Below are 22,134 nucleotides of genomic sequence, written 5' to 3' on the forward strand. Positions count from 1 at the left end.
ACTTACCTCTGTAGCAATCTCTGTATTTTCTGTTTCTGCACTCTCCTCCTCTTTCACAGGGATTTCCAAAGAGGCTGTCTGCTCCCGCCAACCAGGACTCTTCTGAGTCGCAAACTGCTCAAACGCTTGCTGGCAGGACATGTGCTCTTTGTCAAACACCACTTTTTTGGTCCGTGGAACCACATAAAGCATGGGAATGATGGGACGAGGCTTAAAGTCATCTTCCTCAACTGGTGCCTCTGAGGGCTGGACAATGTTGAGGGGGGTGGTCAGCAAGTTCTTGTCTGCTGCGGATGCTGCAGGTGCTGCAGTGGGTACTGGCGGCCGCGCCGCTGCTGCCTCCTCCTCTGCCTGCTGCTGCACTGCTGGTGGCAGTGGCAGCTGTTGCTGCTGCTGCTGCTGCAGAGGCTGAGATGTTTGCAGGTGGTGCTGGTGCTGATGGAAAAGATGCTTCTTCTTCCTCTCACCTTTTACTTTTGGAGGACGAGCCTTTACTTTGCTGTCACCTGTTTTAAAAAATAGGCAACATTTAGCTCCATATGTCAAGATGTCTGGGCATTTAATTTTTTTTCCCCTTTCAAGGTGGGCTAATACACTACACTACAACATCATTCTTTCCTTCAAGCAGGCAGATTGAAGGTCCATTGAGTCTTACCACATCACTGATTTGGAGAAGCCTACTTTAGAAATAAAAGACTCGTGTCATTTTGACTTGCCTGAAGGGAAAGCATCTAGGCCCCTAGAAACTGGACAGAGTGCTAGAAAACAGAGTATATTATATTAGCCCTTTTTATTTCAGTATTTAAGTATCGGTGATCCCAAAATGAGGTATGCGAAACCTTTCATTGGGGTATAGGAAGAAATTACTTTTGGTACCATAAATAAAATAAAACCTACATTTAAAATAGTACTTATTTTTCTTTTTTCATCTTTTTTTTTCCATTTCTACTTTAATGTATGGCTTATAATATACATGTTTGTGCAGTAATAGATGTATAAGACTAGACGTTCAAGGACCGCCCAGAGCAGGATACCCAGGCCCATGACCAGAAGACTTCTGAAGGTCTCCAAGGATGAGAACCCACGTGGCTGTGAAAATAAATCCCTTTTTTCAACATATAAAAGTCTCAACAGTTTTACTTTACAGTTAAATTCTGATCCACACAGCCTAAATTCACAGAGGTAATTAAAATTCTTAGTGGCTCTTGAGTGAGTGCTTCTAGGTTAGAACTGGAGATGCCTTCAGAGCTTGCCTTCATCCCTTTACAATGATGTATGTTCCCTTTACCCAACTCCTTTCTCCCTTTACAAATAAATGTTATCAGTTCATTTAAAGGGGAACGAATACATGTTCCACAGACAGATGCAAGTGCTCAATTTGTTTCCTAAGAGATTGCAGATGTTATGACTAGACAACTCTACTGCAAAAGGTCATTTCCCCACTAATAGGATGAGGGCTGATGACAACAAAAGACAGAGAAAATCTATTCATCCTAATAACAAAGCTTTACCAATCCAAACCTACTCAGACTCCTCCATTAGGAAATAAAGCAAACCCAACCAACCAAACCTGGTAAACAGATGAGCCATCACACAATGATGTGGTATTTGCAAGAGGAAGGATTTGAAAGTGGAAGATGAATAATCCCACAGTAAAATGAAGTGCCAAATTCCTGGCAATTCGGATATTTCCCAGCATCTGGTCTGACAACTTTACTTATAATAATTTTTAATACTGAAAAAAAAAAGATAAACAAGTCCAGCCCAAATAGTTATTGTAGTACTTGTGCAGGCAGTCTCTCAGATAAACTGGTTTGTTCCATCACAGATAAAAGAAATATTGAATTTCCTTAGAGAAACAACAACATTGAATGAAAGTCAAATTGGATTTTTCCCCAGTTGTACAAAACCAGATCATATTTACTCCCTACACACTCAGCAAACTCTCTACCCAACAACAAAACAAATGCCATTCAACAGCTTTATTGACTTCTAAATGAGTAATTGCACAGCAGCTGTCATGCAGAACTTTGTTTAAAAGTTTTTGCACTAAGATGAACAAACTAATCTGCAAGTGAATCTATAAAATCAGCAGAACAACAAAGTGAAACAAAATTCAAAGGCACTATCTGGCTATCATGAATACTCCTAGAAAGTAAAGTGATCTCTTCAGACAAATCAATATGGAGAATCAGTAGGAGAGCAGTCCCTGTCAGCTGGTCTTCCACTGAAGGAGAAAACGCAAATAGCAGAGCTAATACATGTGGAAAAAAAGAGCAGAATGAGGTTTTCTCATGGTGGAAAAACTTGCTTGTCTGTAGATAGCTTGAAATAACTACCCTGAGTTCAGTGAAGCTGCAGATATCCAATATCTTTGAGGGAAAGGGTAGTTGATGGGGAAATCAAACTGCTTACTCCAGAGGTTACACCATACCTTTGTGCAATGAGACTATAAAACATTAAAATGGGAATGCCATTTAATGAAACATGCCAGAAAATAACGCACAGCTATATTACAGGTAGCATCTCACTGTTTCTTTTCAAGTGAATTTGGAAGAAAGATGTCCTCTTAAGATATATGGGTTTGTAGCCCAAATCTGCAGGACTATTAATGCATACAGCACAGCTGATAACACCTGCTCACTCACAGATTGTATTCATACTGCTTAGCACACCCAGAGATAAGCAGCACTCAAAAACTCTCCTTTTTAATTTCAAGTCCTAAGACAACCTGCTAAGAATTCTAAATGCACTAATAGCTCTGTAATAAATTATGAATATAAAGCTGAGTCATAAAAACAAAAAGAAAACACATTAATGTACCAGGGTGAGAAATCTTGGAAATTATTAATACTCAGCAAGTCCAAATAACAAACATAAAGTGTTAAGACCTACTTCTAAATCTCATTTTTCTTCCTTTTCAAGGTCATCTCTTCTGATATAAATGGGAAATCAAACCAGTTTCAAGGCAGAGCATAAGAAAAAGGAAGTGATGGAGAGCAAAAAGCTAAATTGCAAAGAGTAGAGCCATCAAAAAAATTCTCAATACAAAACTGTGAGACATCATGCAGACAGTAGGATGTAGAAAATTAGACAATTCAGTGGTATTTAATTGCTATATTGCATTTAGAAATCTGTACATTTGCTAACAGCCACATCAAATGCTATGCCCCTCAGAAATTGTGCTACAAAGTCTACTTACAGCAATGCTTTCTGCAATGGTCATGAAAATAAATTTGTCCCTCCTTTGCTGTAAGTTAAGGAGATCTTAACATAGAGCCTAAGTGAATGATTTAGAACCTATTCAACTAGAACAGAGTTTTTATTGTTTCTCTGTTACTCTAAGGATCTCAGATCTGTCCTTGTCACTTATCTCGTCTCTCAAGGGATATCAGCATTTTCAGGTCATTTATTACAAGCATTAACTATTAAACTTGCATAAGAGCTAAGAGCATACAATTTAACACACTGCTGCCACTTCCAAGCTGGAGTACCACAAATTAACAATTCACACTGTGCTACTTTTGCTGCGCGTGAGAATGATTTTCAAACTCCTTGCCTCCTAAGAAAGTACACTGTCTAGCTGAGAGACCACAGAACTTAAAGACCATCTCAATTCTTTACTCACAGCTGTCACAAATCCTTTAAAATTATCAAGATTCAACAAGCAGCGTGGCATCAGTTTTCTTCAAATGCAAAATAAACAATGGATGTATAACAGATGAAAATGAATTAACTAATGTTTATGAAATGTTTGAAAACGCCTCAACAAGAGAGTGCAACATATAAATACCAATCACTTACCCAAATGCATTAAAAATATATATCTATCAAAAAAAGCCTCCAGCTACGGACAGATTTTTGGACTAAACATACACAAGACAAGATAATTCTCTGTTTCTGCAACAGGACTTCAGTCATACTTTACCCCAAGTGACAGAAGTCATGGTGTATTGTAACAAATAACCTCAAAGAATCTTAGATACATTGTTTCCTAATGGAGGACTGTAACATTAAGAAATATGTGCACCCTACAGATACTTGAATGTGTAGGGAAAGACTAACGCAGCCTTACCAAAGGTTGCACAAAAATGTGACCATGGATTCATGGAAAACAGCCCTGCCACTGCAACAGCTTCTATTTCTCTTTGCCTTCTCCCCAACAGCTTGAAACCTGTGATTTTACATGCAAGAAGTCAAAAAGGACTGGGAGATATCATGGACGGCTCTAAGGTGTAGCATGCAGCAACTGTGGATCCCATACAACCTAAGGCTGACCTTACACACAGTCTGTAAGAAGTGGGGAAAAGGGTGGAAATGGCAAGAAGATTAATTGCAGAAGGGAATAAACAAATTTTTACTTTCCAAAGGGGGACAAAAAATGTATTTATTTGCTACCTCATGCAATGCTTTAAAATATTAAATCCCTAAAATATATTTTTACAAAATTGTAATAGTTTTGGCAGAATTTCTAAGCCCTGCCAAGAAATCTATTTGGTTTGAATCCTTAAAGAGAGGGAAAAATCAATTGCTGCTGTAAATGACAGCGTGTTTCTGCTAGAGCATAGACTCAATTCTGGGTAAGTCTTCACTGAAATTTCAATAAAAATAAACAACAGTAGACAAGTTATTTACAAACATGTTTTAGAGAAATAGCATGCCCCCAGTAGTTCTTCACTGAGACAATCTGCCACCGTTGAGCAGAGCCCTTACCTTCTCCCTCAATCACTTTGCTTCTGTCTTCTTCCTCTAGGTCTGGCCCTCTTTTTAGTTCCTCTTTCACTTTCACATCTTCCAAGGCAGTTTCAATAGCCATGACATCCCCCAGAGACTTCTGATCCTCTGTTTTATGTCTTCTGGGTTGACTTCTTTTTCTGTGAGACCTAGAAGTAGAGAAGAGCAATTTGACATGAAAGAACAGCCTTCAATATAAAAAATCATCACCAACTAAAAAAACTGAATACAAAACAAAAAGATCTGCTTTGGAAAGAAAACACAAGGTGCTAACAATAGCCTCAGGGCAAAACAGATATCTGAAATGAAACAGATGAACCTTGCATAACACATTTAAGATCCATTCACAGCAGCCATTAATGGTTCTGGTTTCTTAAAGGCCTTCTTCCACCATTGATAATATAAGCTTGTGAGCTGCAGATAAAATGGTTTTCATTTTAAATCCATTTTGCTTGTACTTTGAAAAATAGATGAGAACTTGTTATAAATCTTTCTTTCTGTCTTCATACTATCATCTCTTTTCTTGCTTCCCTTTGGCAAACTGCTGGAAGTCCACGAGCATCTTCCAGCTCTGAAACACTACCCCACTGACACTTTCTCAAAACACCATCTAATGAGTTCTTATAGAATAATCAATAGACTGAGACTTTTCAGTAGTATAATTCTCAGGGTTCAAGGTCTACAAAGAAGACTAAATGAAAAAAAAAAAAAGCATAGTAATGTGATCAGATTAATACTAACAAACTAATTGTAACAGGGCCCAATCAGTGACAATCAATGTCACTAAAACAAAAAGACTGCAATAGTCACAATGCAAAGAAAAATGCAAAGTCAGAAGGCAGGATAATATATTTTGCTTAGGAGCAATGTCAGAAGCCAGGCACCTACAGAGCCACTTGCTCTTTCCCCAGCAGGACAGGGGACAAAATACAAACTTGCATGAAAACTTGCAAGTCCAAAGTCAGTTTAATGGATGAAAGAAAGATGAAAAATAAAAAAGGTGAAGAGGAAAGCAAAGAAAAGGAAATCACTTACTGCTTCCCACTAGCAGACTGGTGCCCAGCCAGCCTCTGAATAACACCACCTTAGAGACCCAAACCATGCGTTGTTCCTCCTCCCCAGCTTTTACTGCCGAGCATGACATAACCACAGAATCACAGAATCGTAGGGGTTGGAAGGGACCTCCAAAGATCCTCGAGTCCAACCCCCCTGCCAAAGCAGGTTCCCTACACCAGGTAAAGGCGGCATGGAATATCCCTCTGGCCTGTGTAGGTCATTGTCCCAGTCTCAGCCTCTTGCCCACTCCGCCTGCTCACTGGCCAGAGATACAGAGCAGAAAGGCCCAGATGCTGTGCTAATGTTGCTCAGCAGCAACCAAAACATCAGTGTTACCAGCACTGTTTTAGCTACAGTTCTAAAATCACAGCCTCACATGAGCGTTAACTCCATATCAGTCAGTACACACTTTTAAAAACATCTACCAAATAGCTCCTTCAGAGTTGAGTGCAAACCTACCAAGCTTTCTTTTTCAAGAGATTAATTCAGAAACCTACAATTTTGCAGCATTCTTAGCAGAGTTGTTTTTTGTTTCTCAAAACTAGATCTTCCATACGGCTTCCTCGTTCCTAGGCCTCTGCATCTATTACCATGTAACAAACTAAAACACTCTCATGCTTCATTCTTATCCATCAGCTTAAATATCTAGAAAAGCTGAAATTCAGTTTCATATCCCCAGAAACTCAGCTGCTAATTAGATTTGGAGTGCTGCGAAGTTAAGAGTCCTTAATCAGGCAAACATAAAGAAAGAAGAAAAAATTCAACCTGAGATGAATGATTAATAGAAAAGAAAGTTGATCCATATGCACAGTAATTTATAATTGCTAGGCTCTAGCCATATGGTAGCACTCCAAGTGTAGATGTTAACTTTGCACCTGCAAGACATTCATCAGCAGGAACACACAGTTGAACCCAGAAGGATCAACTTTTCTCTTCACCGACATTCAAAGTACACACCACCTTCTATAGAGGAGGAAAGTCAAAGTAAGAGGAGAAGACAGACCTCTACGACTTTACCTTAACAGCTGGAACTTTCCATAGTTGGTAAAAAAAGCACTGGAGTAGTATCCAGCGTCAAATACTCTTTTAAGTAAATGTGTATGGTTTTATTGCCATTGTGTTGGAACACGAGGCAAAATTTGAGTTACAATCCTTTATATTCTCAGTAGATAAAAAGGATGTTTTTAAAGTGCTCTTCTGGCTCTGAAGTTGTGCAAAAATGAACAAAGAAAAAAAGAACGCATCCATTTAAAGAAACTGCTTCCAGGACTACAAGCTGAAGGCTGTGCATCTCCAGTGAAGGTATTCCATAACTGAAATAATTTGCATACCAGGAATGGGCTTTTTGTGGACCAGACTAAAACATTCTCTTGCTGAAGCCATAAAGTAAACACAGTAGAGATTTTCAAGGTATGAATGACCTTAGAATAAAAATAGCATAACTCTTTGTAGAGTTTAAAAGCTTTAAGCTTCCAGGAGAGAGAGAAAAAAGCAGCATATGTACTCTTTGAAGTACAGACCACAGAGTGACTTATTTTAAGTACGTAAAACTGTGAAGATGTTTGGGATAAGGTGAATCCCATTCTTCCAGCAAAGTCCATCCTCCTGAGAAAAGTCAGTCTTAGGTCAAATGATGTCCTTCCAAGACATAAGCACAGGAGAGAAACTTCTACTAAGCAGGATTCAACAGCTTGAAACCTGCTCCAGGATAATACTGAAAAGAATCTAGGGACAATGAATAGATTTAAAAAAGTGGCTGGATGTCTTACAGTAGCTCAGGCTGAAATAGAGGAGCTTCTTTGCTAAGCAATAGTTTTCAACAGGGAAAATAAACATTGGTATTATGTGTGCAAACTGTAAACAAATCTAAAATACCCTGAAAATCCATAGGAAGTATTCCCATAGACTCCAAATTTCCAGACGTGGAAGAAAAAGATTAAGGGGCACACTGGAGTTCAGAGAGTCATAGCCCAAAGAGGATAAATCACACCTATTGAGTCTCAGATCATTCTGCTTTTCTTGAAACTCACGACAGAAAAAAGAAATGAAAACATTTCAGGAAAATAACCTCTGAAGTGAAGCACTATTGCTGAGGTCAGTTATCTGCCAAAATAGCTACTTTATTTTTATGAGCATGTCTTTAAAGGACAACACGCTTTTCCTTTTCAGCATTCATGAAATAAGGGACCAACCCTTTCACACAGAAAAGGCAAAGCACAGATCACCATGCAAAGCCAGAGGACAGCGAAGACCAATGCTAGAGAAAGAACAAACACTCTTATTGCTGTATCCTTTTTTTTTTTTTTTTTTTAAATATAACATGAAACTCAAATGCATTCAATATAATTGAATTGATTAGGTCTATAATTTTAAAACTCAATGTCACTCAAAGTCCCTATCAGACATGGCCCCCAAAATCTAACAACTAATTAAAATTTTCACTTCTGGATTTCAAGGAAATTATAACTGAACGAAAATTATGAGTAGTATATTACTTTTAGATGAAGCAGTTAAATTTCCAGAAATTTCCAACTCTGACATCAGAAATTCAACAAACAGTAGATGTGAGCAGAAGTACAGAGGAAGTATTTTGGGTAACAGACAGAATGGTGTTTAAAAAAAAAGTGTAAAGGAGCATATGGAGGAGCACCCACTTTACATCTGATAATTAAAGCCTTCTGATAATTCAGTTCCCTGTGAAATAGCACTCTTCAAGGAAACATGACAAGGAATTTCTCCCACTGGAAGCTCATTCCTAACACACTCAAGTCCAATTCCACTTTCCAAGGCAGCAGCAACTTTTTAATAACTACTTACTTTGGTGACTAGTCAGCTTTATCTATAATCACTTAATCGTGGTAAAAATATCACATCACTAGCTTTGGTTTATTCAGGACATCAGCTGAGTACTCAAGAATGGAACACAAGAACAGGCAGCTGAGGTTCTCCAATAGGACAAAAGAGATCGAGATCTCAGGAATCTACACAAGCACAAGATAAAAATTATCCTGATACCCCTGTGCCTTTTCAAGGAAGCAGACATGAAACAACTAATTGAACCAGAAAAATAGTTTAGGAGTTACTGTTTTAAGAAACTTCATAGGAAAAAAACTGTAATCATTGAAGTTGAAGAGGGAAGTCACATACCGGTGTTTGTTGTCCTCTTCCTCATCTCCTATCCTATAAAGCAAGATTCCAACAGTAAAAGGTTAGCATGCCAAATTTTCAATTCAAGCATGCTGTAATACATGAAAAACATGATGAACTTGCAGAAAATTAATACAAAGATCAAAGGAAGCAGAAAAAGGCATGCATAAAATCCCTTTTGCAATTGACAGTTTTCTTCCTCTTGCTTTCGGATAAGTGAAGCTATAAATGCTTACTATAGATTTTTTTGTCTTCCAGGATAAAAGATGGGATGTGACAGGGCACAGTGTCCTACTTTCAAATAATAATAATAATAAAAATAAAGGGATTCTGTAATATCCAGAAAAAACAGAACAATGAGGGACTGCATCACCCAAGGAAAGTTACAAGAGCAAGTATAAGAAGATGAGTTTGAACTAACCCAAACTGAGAATTACAGAGTTTAAAGGCTTAGCAATTAAAATACAGTATCCAGACAACTTTTTTTGTCACTGTTTTTGTTGTGTGGGATTTTTTTTGTTTGTTTTTACCTGCGAAGCAATTTGGCCTTCAAGTCTGCCTTCGTCTCATTCCAGGCATCTAGTTCTGGGCTAGTCAGAGCTGTAGGTTTCATGTGGTCCAGGACAGCAATGTCTTTTCCTTGTTTCCATAAATCGTAACGTTCAGGCTGCAGAACCCTCACAAAGACATCCATGGAAATCTTCACCATGTCTTTGCGGCACGTACACTGTAAGAGATTTCCAGACATCAACACCATGTGAGACCGGAGGAAATTTTTCTAATCAGCTGAGTGTGCCTTTTTCCAGAGGCCAACTGATAGCAGATTTTGTAGGTTAACTAGGAACTGCATCAAAGTATAAGTGGGTATTTTGACTCAATGACACACACTGCCTCCATCTGCCTTTGGCAGAAAGGGACAGCACAAGATGCTGTACTGTCCCAAGCGTAGCTGAAGATTCAGTTCCCCAAAATTTTCTTCTCTAAGACCACCAACCAAGTTAGAACTTTCTGGTACCTGATCCACAGCGTATTACTCATCTATGGTGTTACAGTCATAAGGAAGTAATAACCGTGGTAGATACAGACCAGAGGTCTGTTTGATCTCAGACCTACACTCCCCTCTTTGCCAGTCTCGCCTCGAGTTTCTCAGGCTGAAAAGGGATTAGTAGTACAATTGCAACACTGTAAAAGCCTTTAAGGAGCAAAAGCCTAACCTAATGTCCAAGACAGTTAAACTTTGTAACTGTACATCAAGATGTGGCACATAAATTTTTCAAAGGACTGTAAATTACAAAACCAAAAATAAAGAACTTTTTGCTGCATACAATGCAAGATTGTTTGATCATAAGGACAAGGTCTGCCAGCTGTGTGTGTCCAGCTACCAAAAGTTACCTGGCTACTTAGCAAACTACAGTTTAAAAAAAAAGGGGGGGGGGGGGGGGGGAAGGCGGAGGAGAGAAGAGTGGTGGACATTGGGAAAAGAGTCAGAAGAAAAACGTATCGATGTCACTGGATGCAGGAAGCAGCCAAGAATTGCTTGGCAATATTGCTAGTTGGGAAGCTGAACCCACACAAAATGAAGAATAAAAATGCAGATGTGCAACATGGAAAGCAAGCAGGCAGCCACACTGCAGTGGAACTCTGGCTGCTCTCCATCACTGCCTTTCTAACTCTGCAACTAAGGAAAGCTACTTGCACACTGAGCACACTTTTACAAATGGTAAGAGAAACTGCGTTGATTTGTATGTAAGAAATAAAAAAGGCTAAAATAGCAACATTCTGCATCTAGTCTGAATACACCTAGGCCAAAGAAAATGTGCAACTTCCATTTGAACTAGCATACATATGCTCATTAAATTCAGCCACTAGAATTATACTCTTACCATTGCGTGTCTACACAGAGACTAGATACAAGCATTTTTACTTGGATATCTGTTTACTACGAAGAAGTGCAGAATAAACAAACCGAGTCCTTCATCCAAGGAGATTCTCACCCAGTACACAGTACCAGACTGAATGAGCATCTGCTCTTTACAAACTTTTAACTGCAAAGAAGGCACAGGATTGACAAGGACGCAGCAATACATCAGTGGCTGCTTGTGTGCCACAACTAATGCTTTGCTGTTGTATGGGAAGAGAGTCCTATCTCTTTTTAGTTCTGCACTAAGATTCAAAGCACTGCACTTGCACTAAACTGCCTTTCAACTTTGAGTTGAGGATGAGGTAACTATAGCGACCTCATAGGACTTTTTTTTTTCTTTAAAGCTGTTACACTTTTCCTCCACATCTTTTCAGAACTATTCTGTCCTTTTTCTTAGCAGAAAGGCATGAAATTAAACTCACTTCTCTCTCCTCTTCTTTCTCTTTACATTTCCATTAATAAGAGAGTTATGGCTGCAGCTGAGAAACCACTGAGAGAGAAGAAAGATTCCTTCTGTAGTCTCAGCTATCCCACTCCCCTCCCAGCTCCTATTTTTCATTTTGGTTGCCTTCTCCTCTGCTACGACTTGGAGAGCAGTAATAACTTGAGTGCATTGTGTAGGAAGGAGTATTTATGAGCAGACACTTTCAGAAATACTCAATTCATTTAATGAAAAACAGAGAAAAAGGCTGGAAATGCAATTTGGCCAAAGAGTGGCCGAACACAGATGGTACCCATGTTCCAAATTCCTGCCCCAGCAGAAGTTTCTCACCAGCACCTCCGTCAACGTGGGCTTAAGAGATTTGTATTGAGCACATTTTCAATCACTTTTCCTTAAGATGTTTTAAAAGCACCTCTGTAATGCTAAAAAGAGGAATACAGAAGATCGCCCCATAGCACAGAGCATCAGTGAGGTATGGCAATCGACCTCTTCTGCCTTTACTAAGTATGAAAAATGGCTCAAAAGAGGAACCAACCACTTTCTGGTTCCACCCTGGAAGCAAGATGCTGCAGCACACAAATGTCAACTCCTTCAAATCAAGTGGAGCAAATCCCGACAATCTAAACATCTCAAGAACAGCTGCCAACACCACAGAACCACTAGTCAAGAGTCTCAGCACAATGTAAAGTATACGCAGATTATCCGGGCACCACATATAGAACTATTTGGATGCTGCTCATGGAGCTGTCCAGAGAAAAGACACTGCAGGAGCAATCTTCAGTGCACTGCAACACCAGAAGCCTGCTGTAGCCAAATTCCTTTCTTCATACACAAGTCTAAGATGATGTATGTTTACATTTCAATTTTTGCTTTTACAGTAGCAAGCATGTATAATTTAGAAAGCCTCTTTCTTCTGGGGCTTCTTTTGGGCCGTACAGTTATATTTCTTCAGCTGCTGCACTTCTGTTTGTAGGGCTTCATATTCCCAGAATGGTCAGCGTATTTTTTCATACCCTTCCATCAGACACAACGAGATCCTGCTAATACAGCAGACACTTGCAATAATACTGCAAAAAGGAATGTGTACACATATGTTAGAGGTGGGAGGGGGAGACGATAGAGAAGGGGACTATGGGGAGAGAGGAGCAAGAAGATTGCTTTGCCATTAATTACCTGCTCTATTCTAACAGAACAAGGCAAAAAGAGCAAGCTTATGTTTCCCTGTTAGTGATAGCCCTTTCCACATACTGTCCTTCTTTTCTTATATATGCAGTTATATTTCTTTCAAATATTCTGATTACGCAATTGTGGCCAAAACTATGCATGTTTCCTAAGATGTATAATACCCACAACTCCTCTCTACACTCTTTCTCTCCCTATCTGGCTTCCTGCAGAATATATCTTCCCTATTCCGTTTTTCACCCTCAAATTCTAGCATCTAGATATCCAGTATTATTAATGTTTGTAGAAGCAACAACATAAAATGAACATAATCACACTTACACTACTGCTAAGGAGAGAAAAGAAATCTCATTTACTTATTGTGAGCAAAAAACTGAACCACAAAGCCCTGATTCAGATACTCCAGAAATTCCTACCAAGGCTTTCCTTCCTTCCTTTGTCAGTAGAATACAACTAGTTTTAGACCTGTGAAAGATTTAGGAGTGATATGGTCACCCAAAGCACAGACCATGACTAAATGGCAACATGAAGGATAGGCTTGTCCTGCCCAGCTGTCAGGTGAGAAATTTAAGGAACTCGGAGATCTAATCAAACATCTCTGCATTTCTCCTCTGCCTTTCTCCACCTGGCAGCCAGATTGCCATGGCTGTCAGAGGCTGTCAGAGTCAAACAACAGAGTACACTTACACACCTACACAGGTTTATGTTTAGTTCTTTGTCTTCAGTTGCAGGGTATCCAAGACCCAAGAGAACAACAAGACCAGAGGAGCTGCCATATTCCCCACATCTACAGGAACCTATTTGTCCCATCTTCTGAAGACTTTTGCTAGCCCCAGCTCTCTTTTCCTGTAAGCTAACGACTTTGCTGCCCATATGGGATAAGAACATACAAAGGCAACTTGCAACTAAGAAGAGCATACAAAAATATTCTCAGGAAATGGAAGTGTGAAACTCTTTTCAAAAGCAGAAAAATAACATTCTTCCCCTATTTATTATTTTATCATCTGTTATTCAAAGTTGGAGACTGGTGATATAACTGACCTCTCCAAGAACTTTGTGACATTGAACATAATTCACAGTGATGGTACTAAATTTGTGACTATGGAATGCAAAACCATGATCTTATCTAGTTTTAGGCTTTTTTTCCTTTTTTTTTTTTTTTTTTTTTTAATAGAAACACTTATAAATCCCTTAACACTTATAAGGTAACAGTCAAATAAAAAGACTGTCTCCTTAAAGTAATAAAATGAAGCTATCTATGGAAAAATGTAACTTCATTCAACCTCAGTCTTCAACTGCATTTCTGTAAGGATTCCTTCCCTCACTTCCCAGTTATTAACACTAAATTGAACCCTACCTGTTCCACGACATACAAAGAGTTAATGTAAAATAACACTCTTCTCCTTACACAGAAAGTCACAAAAACGATCTAATTAAATCAGCACATCTGGTTCACAAGGGAAAAAAGAAACACCTCACATTTGAATTAATTTAGTTGCAAGCACGGCTGTTTAAGATCCAACTAGCCTCCCACTTTGCCTAAATGGAAATTTAAGCAGAAGAAAACCCAATGCATCCAAAGTTCCTTCAGCTATTATGTCATCGTTAAATATTTTGGTCTTGCGTTTAAGTTATAGTATCTGTTTCTCCATAACAATGAAGTCTAAAAGCAAGTTACTGGGAAAAAGAAAAAAAAAAGATGGTTATATCCAAAAGGTAGCTACAGAAATACATATAGAGAACACTTCTGAACTTCTCTCTATAAATTGCCAGGACAAGATATAAAGCTGCAGCTTTTGGGAAGAACACAAAGTCCTCCCAGTATAATACTCTAAAACAGCTATCCAATTCACTATCCAATTACAGATGTGTTTCCTGATGTCTAATTAATGCTCACCCAGTACAACACAAAAACTAGCCTGGGCTCCAGTTCACTGTCCTTCCATTCAATCCAAACTCACATTTCCCCTCAAACCTTGTACAGCAATGCTCTCATATATACCCATGTTTTCAGAAGTGACGGAACACATAATTGCAGGTTAGTAACTGAAGGACGGGTGACAGGCATTCCATGAGTCAGTAAGGAGTTAAACTTTGAGAAGAAGTAGAAAAACTTAAAATTCACAGTTTGTGTGCTTAATAGTTGGAAGTTAAGAACTTGTGGGAAGGAAGACAAGCCCTGACCCCCCGCTTCTACTGTAATTACAAGCATAGCTTTAAGTCTCAACAACAAACCAGTTCATTAGGAAACCCACTGGAAATCTTCCACAGAGTTTCATAAACAAAACAATTAGGCAAAGATTTCCAAGGACTCCCCCTGGTCCCTGGCTGCAAGGCATGCTTTTTCCTCATTTGCCTCCTTAATTCGCTGCCAGAATGTTCCATGCAGATGTTGTGGGCGGAAGAGTTGAGTGAATGGCAAGTGACATTAGCCAGGGAGCTAGATTTACCCCACTCCACTAAAATACTCAAAATAAAGAGGATTCTAGTTTAAGAAATAGATGTGTCATACGGATAAGGCTGAAAGGTTCAGTGCTCTCAGTAACGCTAAAAAAGAAGGATTCAGTGAAATACCAGCTCCTCTCTGTTTTGACACTCATTTCAGTACAAGGGACAAACAAAATAAGACTAAATCATAACCACTGGGTGAAAGTCTACAGTGAATATCATTTTGAGGTTATCTCAAGCTATTATTTCTTCCACATTGTAATTCTTGCAGATGGTGAAAGAAGTCCACAACTGACCGCTTTCACTGGCAGAAAGCAAGGACATTTCAGCAGGTCAGCACTCTATTCATGCATTAAGGAAGCAGCAACCATGAACTGACACGGCTGAGCAAAGTTCTACAGCTCTGAAGTGACAGATGTACTAGATAACTCTTGCTAAGTGAGTACAGTTATCCTTTTATCCTCCCGCTTGATCATTGGTTTTCCAGTCACTTCCTTTATTAAGAAAGCCCAGTGCTGTGATACAGGCACATGCCTGTAAACCAACAGATGAAGCAGTAAAATCCACCATCTTGTACACCATGACTAGGAAAATCTCCAGGCAGTTTACAAAAACATGAATAATTTTGCTTGGTGGAATATGAAGTATTATCTCATGTGACAACCCCCGATCTGCTTCCAGCACACTGAAATTATTTTCCCTTGTAATGACAAGTCACCTTCTGTAACATTTTTCAAAAGGAAAGGAGGCTGGAATTTATTTGTTGCATCTTCAAATGACACAAATTAGAATCAAGGGAGGGTTGGTTCATAAATAAAGGAGGAGAGAGGCTGTCTATCTATCCTAAATGAAACAGCAATCAAGACCTCTCTGAAAACCACACACCAAATGAAACACTTATCTCTTTCCAGTAACAATCCAGATCCACCTGTAAGTGTTTCCAAAGCAGTTGGAAAGTGGTGAATTAGAGAACAGATGCAAGATCTGAATCCTGATGACTGAGATTAGAACACACCCAGCTATGAGCCAACCCAGCAGCAGAACCTGCTGATTGCCAGCAGGAAACCAAGCCGCGAGAAAATTAGGAGCAGCACGGCTATCAGGAAAGACAAATAATTGAGCAAAATGGAGTTGAGAGAGAGCGAGAGCATTCACAGTTCTAAGCACATGATAATAAGAAGTGGGGTTTCATTTTTAAATGTTTTTCCCTGTACAAAACAAAGAGACAAGAACATTAACCACATCTGCCTTTCAGTACAGCAAAGAAATTTACTGAGGAGGGCAACGAAGAGGTACCTGATGAGTATATGTGATGTGAACTCACAGCTACTTCACACTTTCACACTGCTTTCAGATCTTCAATATCATAATTTCTGCAACTCTTAAATGGAATATGCTCTCTAGTTATTTTTTCTTAGGTGGAATATAAGACTGTTCCTATATAAGCTCTTCTCTGACCCTCTTGAAGCAATTGCAATGGAGTAACACAAGCCACATAGGAAAGCACAATGCTAAGGCAGCTTTTAAAAGGGATTTCTGATGACCTTGCAATACTACTATCTCCAAAAGCCCAGCTCTGACACACAAATGACTGGGGCTTGCAGACTTTACCAGGGCCTCCCATGTAGTAAGGAAGCTGAGCAAATGAGCTGCAGGATGCACATTCTTCACAGAGTTGTTTACTCGCAGCCACAAAGCACACAACCACTTCTGCACTATAAATCACAGGGTTAGTGAGGCAGAGAGGATGGGAGCTTGTGTCAGCCCAGCAGCATCAGTACCCACGGGTTCAGGGCAGCTTCCATCACAGGGTCCTGGAGAGTCACCATGAGCCAGAAAAGTCATTACCAAGCAGCATTCAAAAAGTCAAGAGCAGCGTGCTTTATACTGTACAGTAATTAAGCTAAGTGTAAATCAGGCTGAGTAGCACAAATAGGCTTAGTCTTTTACAGCAAATCCATGCCAGCACCTATTTATTTAAGGGTGAGGACAAACACTGAGTAGAGAGTTGCCAACTTGCCCAAAGTCCCTTCTGCTCTCATCTATTGGTATAAAATATTCCCTTTGTTGTGAATCAGGTCCTGAAGAGCTCATCATTACCTCCAGGATCAAGTACCGCAGTGGCTCACGTGCACTATTTCCATGGGCAGTGCACCCAGATGAGGCAGGAAGTGGAGCAGACATCCTTCCTGAGGACTGGGACACTGATGACCTGCAAGGGGTTTCTTTTCTGGTGACATTCTTGCTTCATTAACAAAAAATGATGACAATCAGCCTCCCAGTTAGTACTTCAGAAGATCTCAGAAAAGAGCTGATAAAATGAAGCTCCAAGAGAATCACAGAAAATTGTCATGTTTCCACCTCAGCACAAAAAGAACTGCAAAAATTCCTCTTCATTATAAAGAATCAGTGGAGAGTAAGGTATTACAAATGTATACAAACATCACAAGAAAAAAAAGCACCAGAAAAAAAAAAGAGAAATGTTTAATACAAGAGCAACTTTTGAATCTGTCTTACAAGAATAAACAATGGAAATCCCATTCCATACTAAAATGTTTGGGTTTTTTTAGTCTTCTATTTTTAAAAGGTCCACTTAGACTCACTGGAGGTCTACATACACAATTATGAAAAAAAAAAAAAAAAAAATCCTTATTTCTCCTACTTCATAGACTGAGCAGTTTCTGCAAAAACCTCAAGAATTTTCTTTCTTGAGAAATAAGGACATCTTTGAACAGAAAACCTAGGAGCATATGAACAGTAAGGAAACGTGAGCTGCAATTTTACAACAGAAATTATATGCCAGACAACTTCAAATTATAAGCGCTATGAAAAAAAATTTGGCATCTGATATTCCAATAAGATATAAAAATAAAAACCCCCAAACAAACAAACAAAAAAAACATGGCAGCAGATAGGTTAGAAACAATAAGTTGTGCAAAACATCATAGTCTGAAATCCAAAAGGAACTTCTCTTGAAGATGCATTTATATATCAGTGAAGTCCAAACACAAGAGTCTTACTTATTTACGCCTTCTCAGAGAAGTAACTAAGCAGCAGAACAGCATGGAGCTGCTCATGAACTGAAGTCTTTATTGGAATACCGTGCAAAGATGAGATGAAGGCTACTTTACTTCAGGGCTCAAAATGTAGGATTTGGGAAGGAAGGGGAACTTGATTCCATTTTATATTGAGAGAGATAATTCTGGCACTATCTCTGGAGTAAACGAGAGATAAAATGAAGGTATGAAAATGTCAACTCATAGTAACACAGATGCTATCATCCAGGAGTGTCTGCTGTTAATATAAAGGAGAGTGCAATAAATGGTTCCTTTCTCATCCACTTTTAGTCCAGTTTGCAAAAGAAACAGAAAAGTTGACCTGTGAGGTACACTTGAATTTCTTCTAAAATTTTACATCCTGAAATTTTACATTGGTCTGCTTGAATATCAAGACCAATGACTTACAGGCCACCTCAACTTCAAGAAAGACACTTAAACAACTCAGCATTGAAAGGCTTGTTCAGTCAATACACAGCTAAGACCACTCTCTTGGTCTATTGATGGTTGCATCCAAGAGTTTCCAAGAGAAACAAAGTGAGCTAAAACAGCAATGCAGAAAGCAATTGCAGGCTCATGTAGTAAAACAAAAATAAAATAACCTGACATCAGGAAACAGAAACTATTATTCACGTGCTTTCATTAATAAGTCTTTTTTCAACAATCAAACAGAAAAAATCATGACAAATCAACAAAAGACAAATGACTGATGAGCTCCAACTATGGAGTACAAAGGAAAGCATTTCTCAGTACCGTTTTAAGTCTCTGGTTATGCAGGTAAACATTAACATACAGCATACAAAACCATCCCTATTCAACTGTACTATTTAATCAGTAATGTTAAGGTCTAGTACAGAGTGTGCAAATTAGAGCCAACTCATGATATTTAGCCACTAAAAAGCGTTTTCTGCCAGAGTTTAATCTTCAAATTTAACATAGCAAAAAATGATGAAAAGAATTTCCATTAAATACTTGGAAAGATCCAGTGACTACACTCCAAAATGACCTACGGGAGCCACAAGATTAATTGAAGATCTCTCTCCCACCCAAAGACAAGCAGCTGACAGATGTGTTATTCAGCCACAGATTAAATAAAATAGGTAAACTGGTTGGTCTTAAGGTCACCTCAACTGGAAAGCTGCAACACACAGCTCCTTAAGGACTAATGGGAGACATTTACATTAGCAATAAATGGGATATGATCTTTAAACTTCACTAATTATCATATATTTTTACAGCCAAGCCAGGTTCCACTGTAGTTAGCAGAACATTTCAACAATCTGGCAGCCAATTAACATGGTTCTGCCTATGTTTCTCGAAGGTAAGCCATTACTTTCATACATGAGTTTTCTCTTGCTCTATGCCACTGATATATTCTACTCACAACTCTGAGAACAACAGAATTCAAATTTAATCCCAAGGATAAAGTCCAGGAGAACATTACAATTGGCTGATTTTGAGCCTTAACTTGTCACCAATCTCACGAGTTCTGGCAGGACAAGGAGAAAAGAAGAATCATTTTACACCCAACTGGTTTCAGTGCAGTAACACTATAGACTATAGATAGAGCACTGCCCAGTCAAGAGTTTCCAAGAACTTTAAAAATAAGCAGATGAGAAACACCTGTTTGGATGTAGGCAAATGTAATCTAATTGAGCCTGACAGCACAGACACCAATACAGTCATTTTCAAAATTTAGGAAACCTGCAATAGTTAAACGAACAAAAAAAAAAAAAAAAAAAAATCACACACTCCAGGATGCCTCTCTTCACAAATTCTTTTTCCTTAAATGTGCAGGCAGATCAGGTGTACAGAATCAGCTGATGTTTCATTAAAGTCTCTGTTTAACTTAAAATGGGATTTAAATAAGCCTTTAGTCCTTTCAGTGCAAAAGCATTCATACCTCATCTGCAGCCCGCAGTTAGGTATCAAAGGGTTAATTAACATATATGCAGTGTGTGGTTTAGGTAATATGAAATGAAAATCTTTGAATAGACAAGTGTCAGCAAGTGCAATGGAAATAAATTGGGCATCTCCTTCCACACTTCAACTTTCTCTCTCTAGATTTGCTCAGAGCTCTCTATGCTGCTTGTTCAGTAATTTCACGCTACGCTGCTTAACAATGTAAGCATGGAGGCTCAATCTAAAACCGCACTTCCCAAATGTCACTTGTTTGCAAACACATGGCTGAACCCAAAATTGCTTTCGATATTAGAGTGGTGCCTGCTGGCACTATTGTAGTTAAAGGTCTGTCAGAATTTCCACGATAAACCCCATTTTCAGGGGTGTATAACCATGACCATTTGCTACAGACAAACCTGGTATACAAGGCCACAGCAAACCTTTTTTTTTCCCCCCCCCAAACCAGGTTTGCTTAGTCATTTGTGAGTGTAAGACACTTGACAATGATTTGAGGCCTCCTACAGGCCTCTAGTTTTTTCTTACCAACCCTGTAGCCCCATAACAAATTCAAATGTATGATTCCCTCTTCACGCTCTACATGGCCTTAGAGTCTACGGCAACTCCACATGGCCCAGTCTAACACCTTGATGGAAAGATTACGAACACCAACTACGGATTTACATACTTCAACACACATAAGGGACAGAGAAGAGAAATGCATGACTTTTCAGAATGAGGATTTTTCTGTTATGAGGATCATTTTGGCTGCCATTGCTAGCAATTTAGAGGTTTTACCTGCCTGGCACAGTGATTATGCATATTTTATACTTCACAGCACAAACAACAGCATGCATAACAGAAGATGCTTTTAAACCACCGTAGTTTCAGAAATGAAATAAAATCTGTGTGTTTATTTTAGAAAAGGAGGGAGTTCAGATGCCACATTTCTTTGTTAACAGTAGACTCCATGAAACTACGGGCTGAATATTACTAAAAAGAACGAAGACAGACACTTCACCTTTCAGTAACCAAAAGGGCTAAAGTTACTTTCTGTGTGATGAGCTTCTCAGACACTGAGTGCTGTGACATTTTATAGTCAAGAACTGCATGTCTGCAGTTGCTGAGGGAAGACATAAATATAAAAAGGAGAAAAGCTTCAAAAAAAAAAAAAAAAGGCTCCTATGGGCGTAACAACCATCTTCCTTTCCTAGCTGGGTTAATTATGCTTATTTACAAAAGAGGAAAACTAGGAGGAAACAGCATTGGTTTTTTTCCTCCCACGATTCTAGCAGATTCCTTACTGTCTGCAGTGCCAGAAACAGCACTAGCCTCTAGAAGCAGAAAGCAGTGCATGGCATTAGTTACAAAGCAACCACTCACACTGATTAACACGCAGCATTCTAAATACAATTCTGCACAGATAGTTTCAGCTTAGGTCAAACATGGCTAAAGATATTACAGCAAGAAGATGGAAGTTTCAAAAAAGCACAGTCAACAACTGTAGGATCCCAAAGCAAAGACTACATTCAGTAATCATCTACCTTGTTTAGAATATAAACCCTAGTACAGGAAAACAGGGCAGCATTACATTGTTTCATGGGTTGAGGCTCAGAGGCACTTGCAGTGCAACTTCAGCAAAGTTGCCTTTGCTCAGAACAAAGCATAAGGATGTATTATAAAGTTGTAGAGTCAAGCTGAGTTGATGGAAAAAAAATAAGAGCGGAAGATGATACAAACGTTATTGCAGAATGAAAACTAAGTCTGCCCTTCTGGAAAGGAGCATCTGTGGTGATTTTAAGCTCCTACCCATGGCTATAATTTCCCAAAGACTCTGCAAAACTGATCCCCAATTTAAAAACTCATGAAGCAGTTATACCTCACTGCACCACGTCTCATGTACCAAAAACATCAATACATCAAAACAAACCCATTTAAAGCAGACTTATAAATAAATAAATAAAAAAAAATTAAAAACCAACCACATTAATCTGTTTAAAATATAGGCTGCTAGCTCTTCAGATTTAAAAAAACTAGACAACATAGTAGGCATGCTGTCATGGAAAACTGTCACTGCCTTCAGAACTGTCAAAAGTAATACAAACAAGAAATTTGCCCTGATGAAATAGCCACACAGAGTCATTCCGCTATGATTCTCCTTTTCAGACATGAATGAGACCTTTTGTACTGTGCATTTGTTAGGAAAATTTTAAAAATGTCCAGGTTATTAGTATACTCCTATGAAAGTT

General features: G+C 38.8%; 1 protein-coding gene across 3 annotated transcripts in view; it reads right to left on the reverse strand.

The window, feature by feature from the left end:
• KDM4B (lysine demethylase 4B) overlaps positions 1-22,134 on the reverse strand; it is a 79,830-nt gene that overhangs the window by 20,845 nt on the left and 36,851 nt on the right. For 2 of the 3 annotated variants that reach the window (XM_090126188.1, XM_090126187.1), the window contains exons 9-12: positions 9,468-9,664; positions 8,938-8,970; positions 4,714-4,883; positions 7-506 (exon numbers count right to left, since the gene is read on the reverse strand). In XM_090126188.1, the coding sequence (XP_089982314.1) occupies positions 7-506; positions 4,714-4,883; positions 8,938-8,970; positions 9,468-9,664 (900 nt within the window). The remainder of the gene's footprint in view (positions 1-6; positions 507-4,713; positions 4,884-8,937; positions 8,971-9,467; positions 9,665-22,134) is intronic. The other variant, XM_090126189.1, reaches the window with a different exon arrangement.

The sequence above is a fragment of the Phasianus colchicus genome, chromosome 28 (genome assembly GCF_987193195.1).
Source record: "Phasianus colchicus chromosome 28, bPhaCol1.hap1.1, whole genome shotgun sequence".
In the NCBI taxonomy this organism is placed as follows: Eukaryota; Metazoa; Chordata; class Aves; order Galliformes; family Phasianidae; genus Phasianus; species Phasianus colchicus.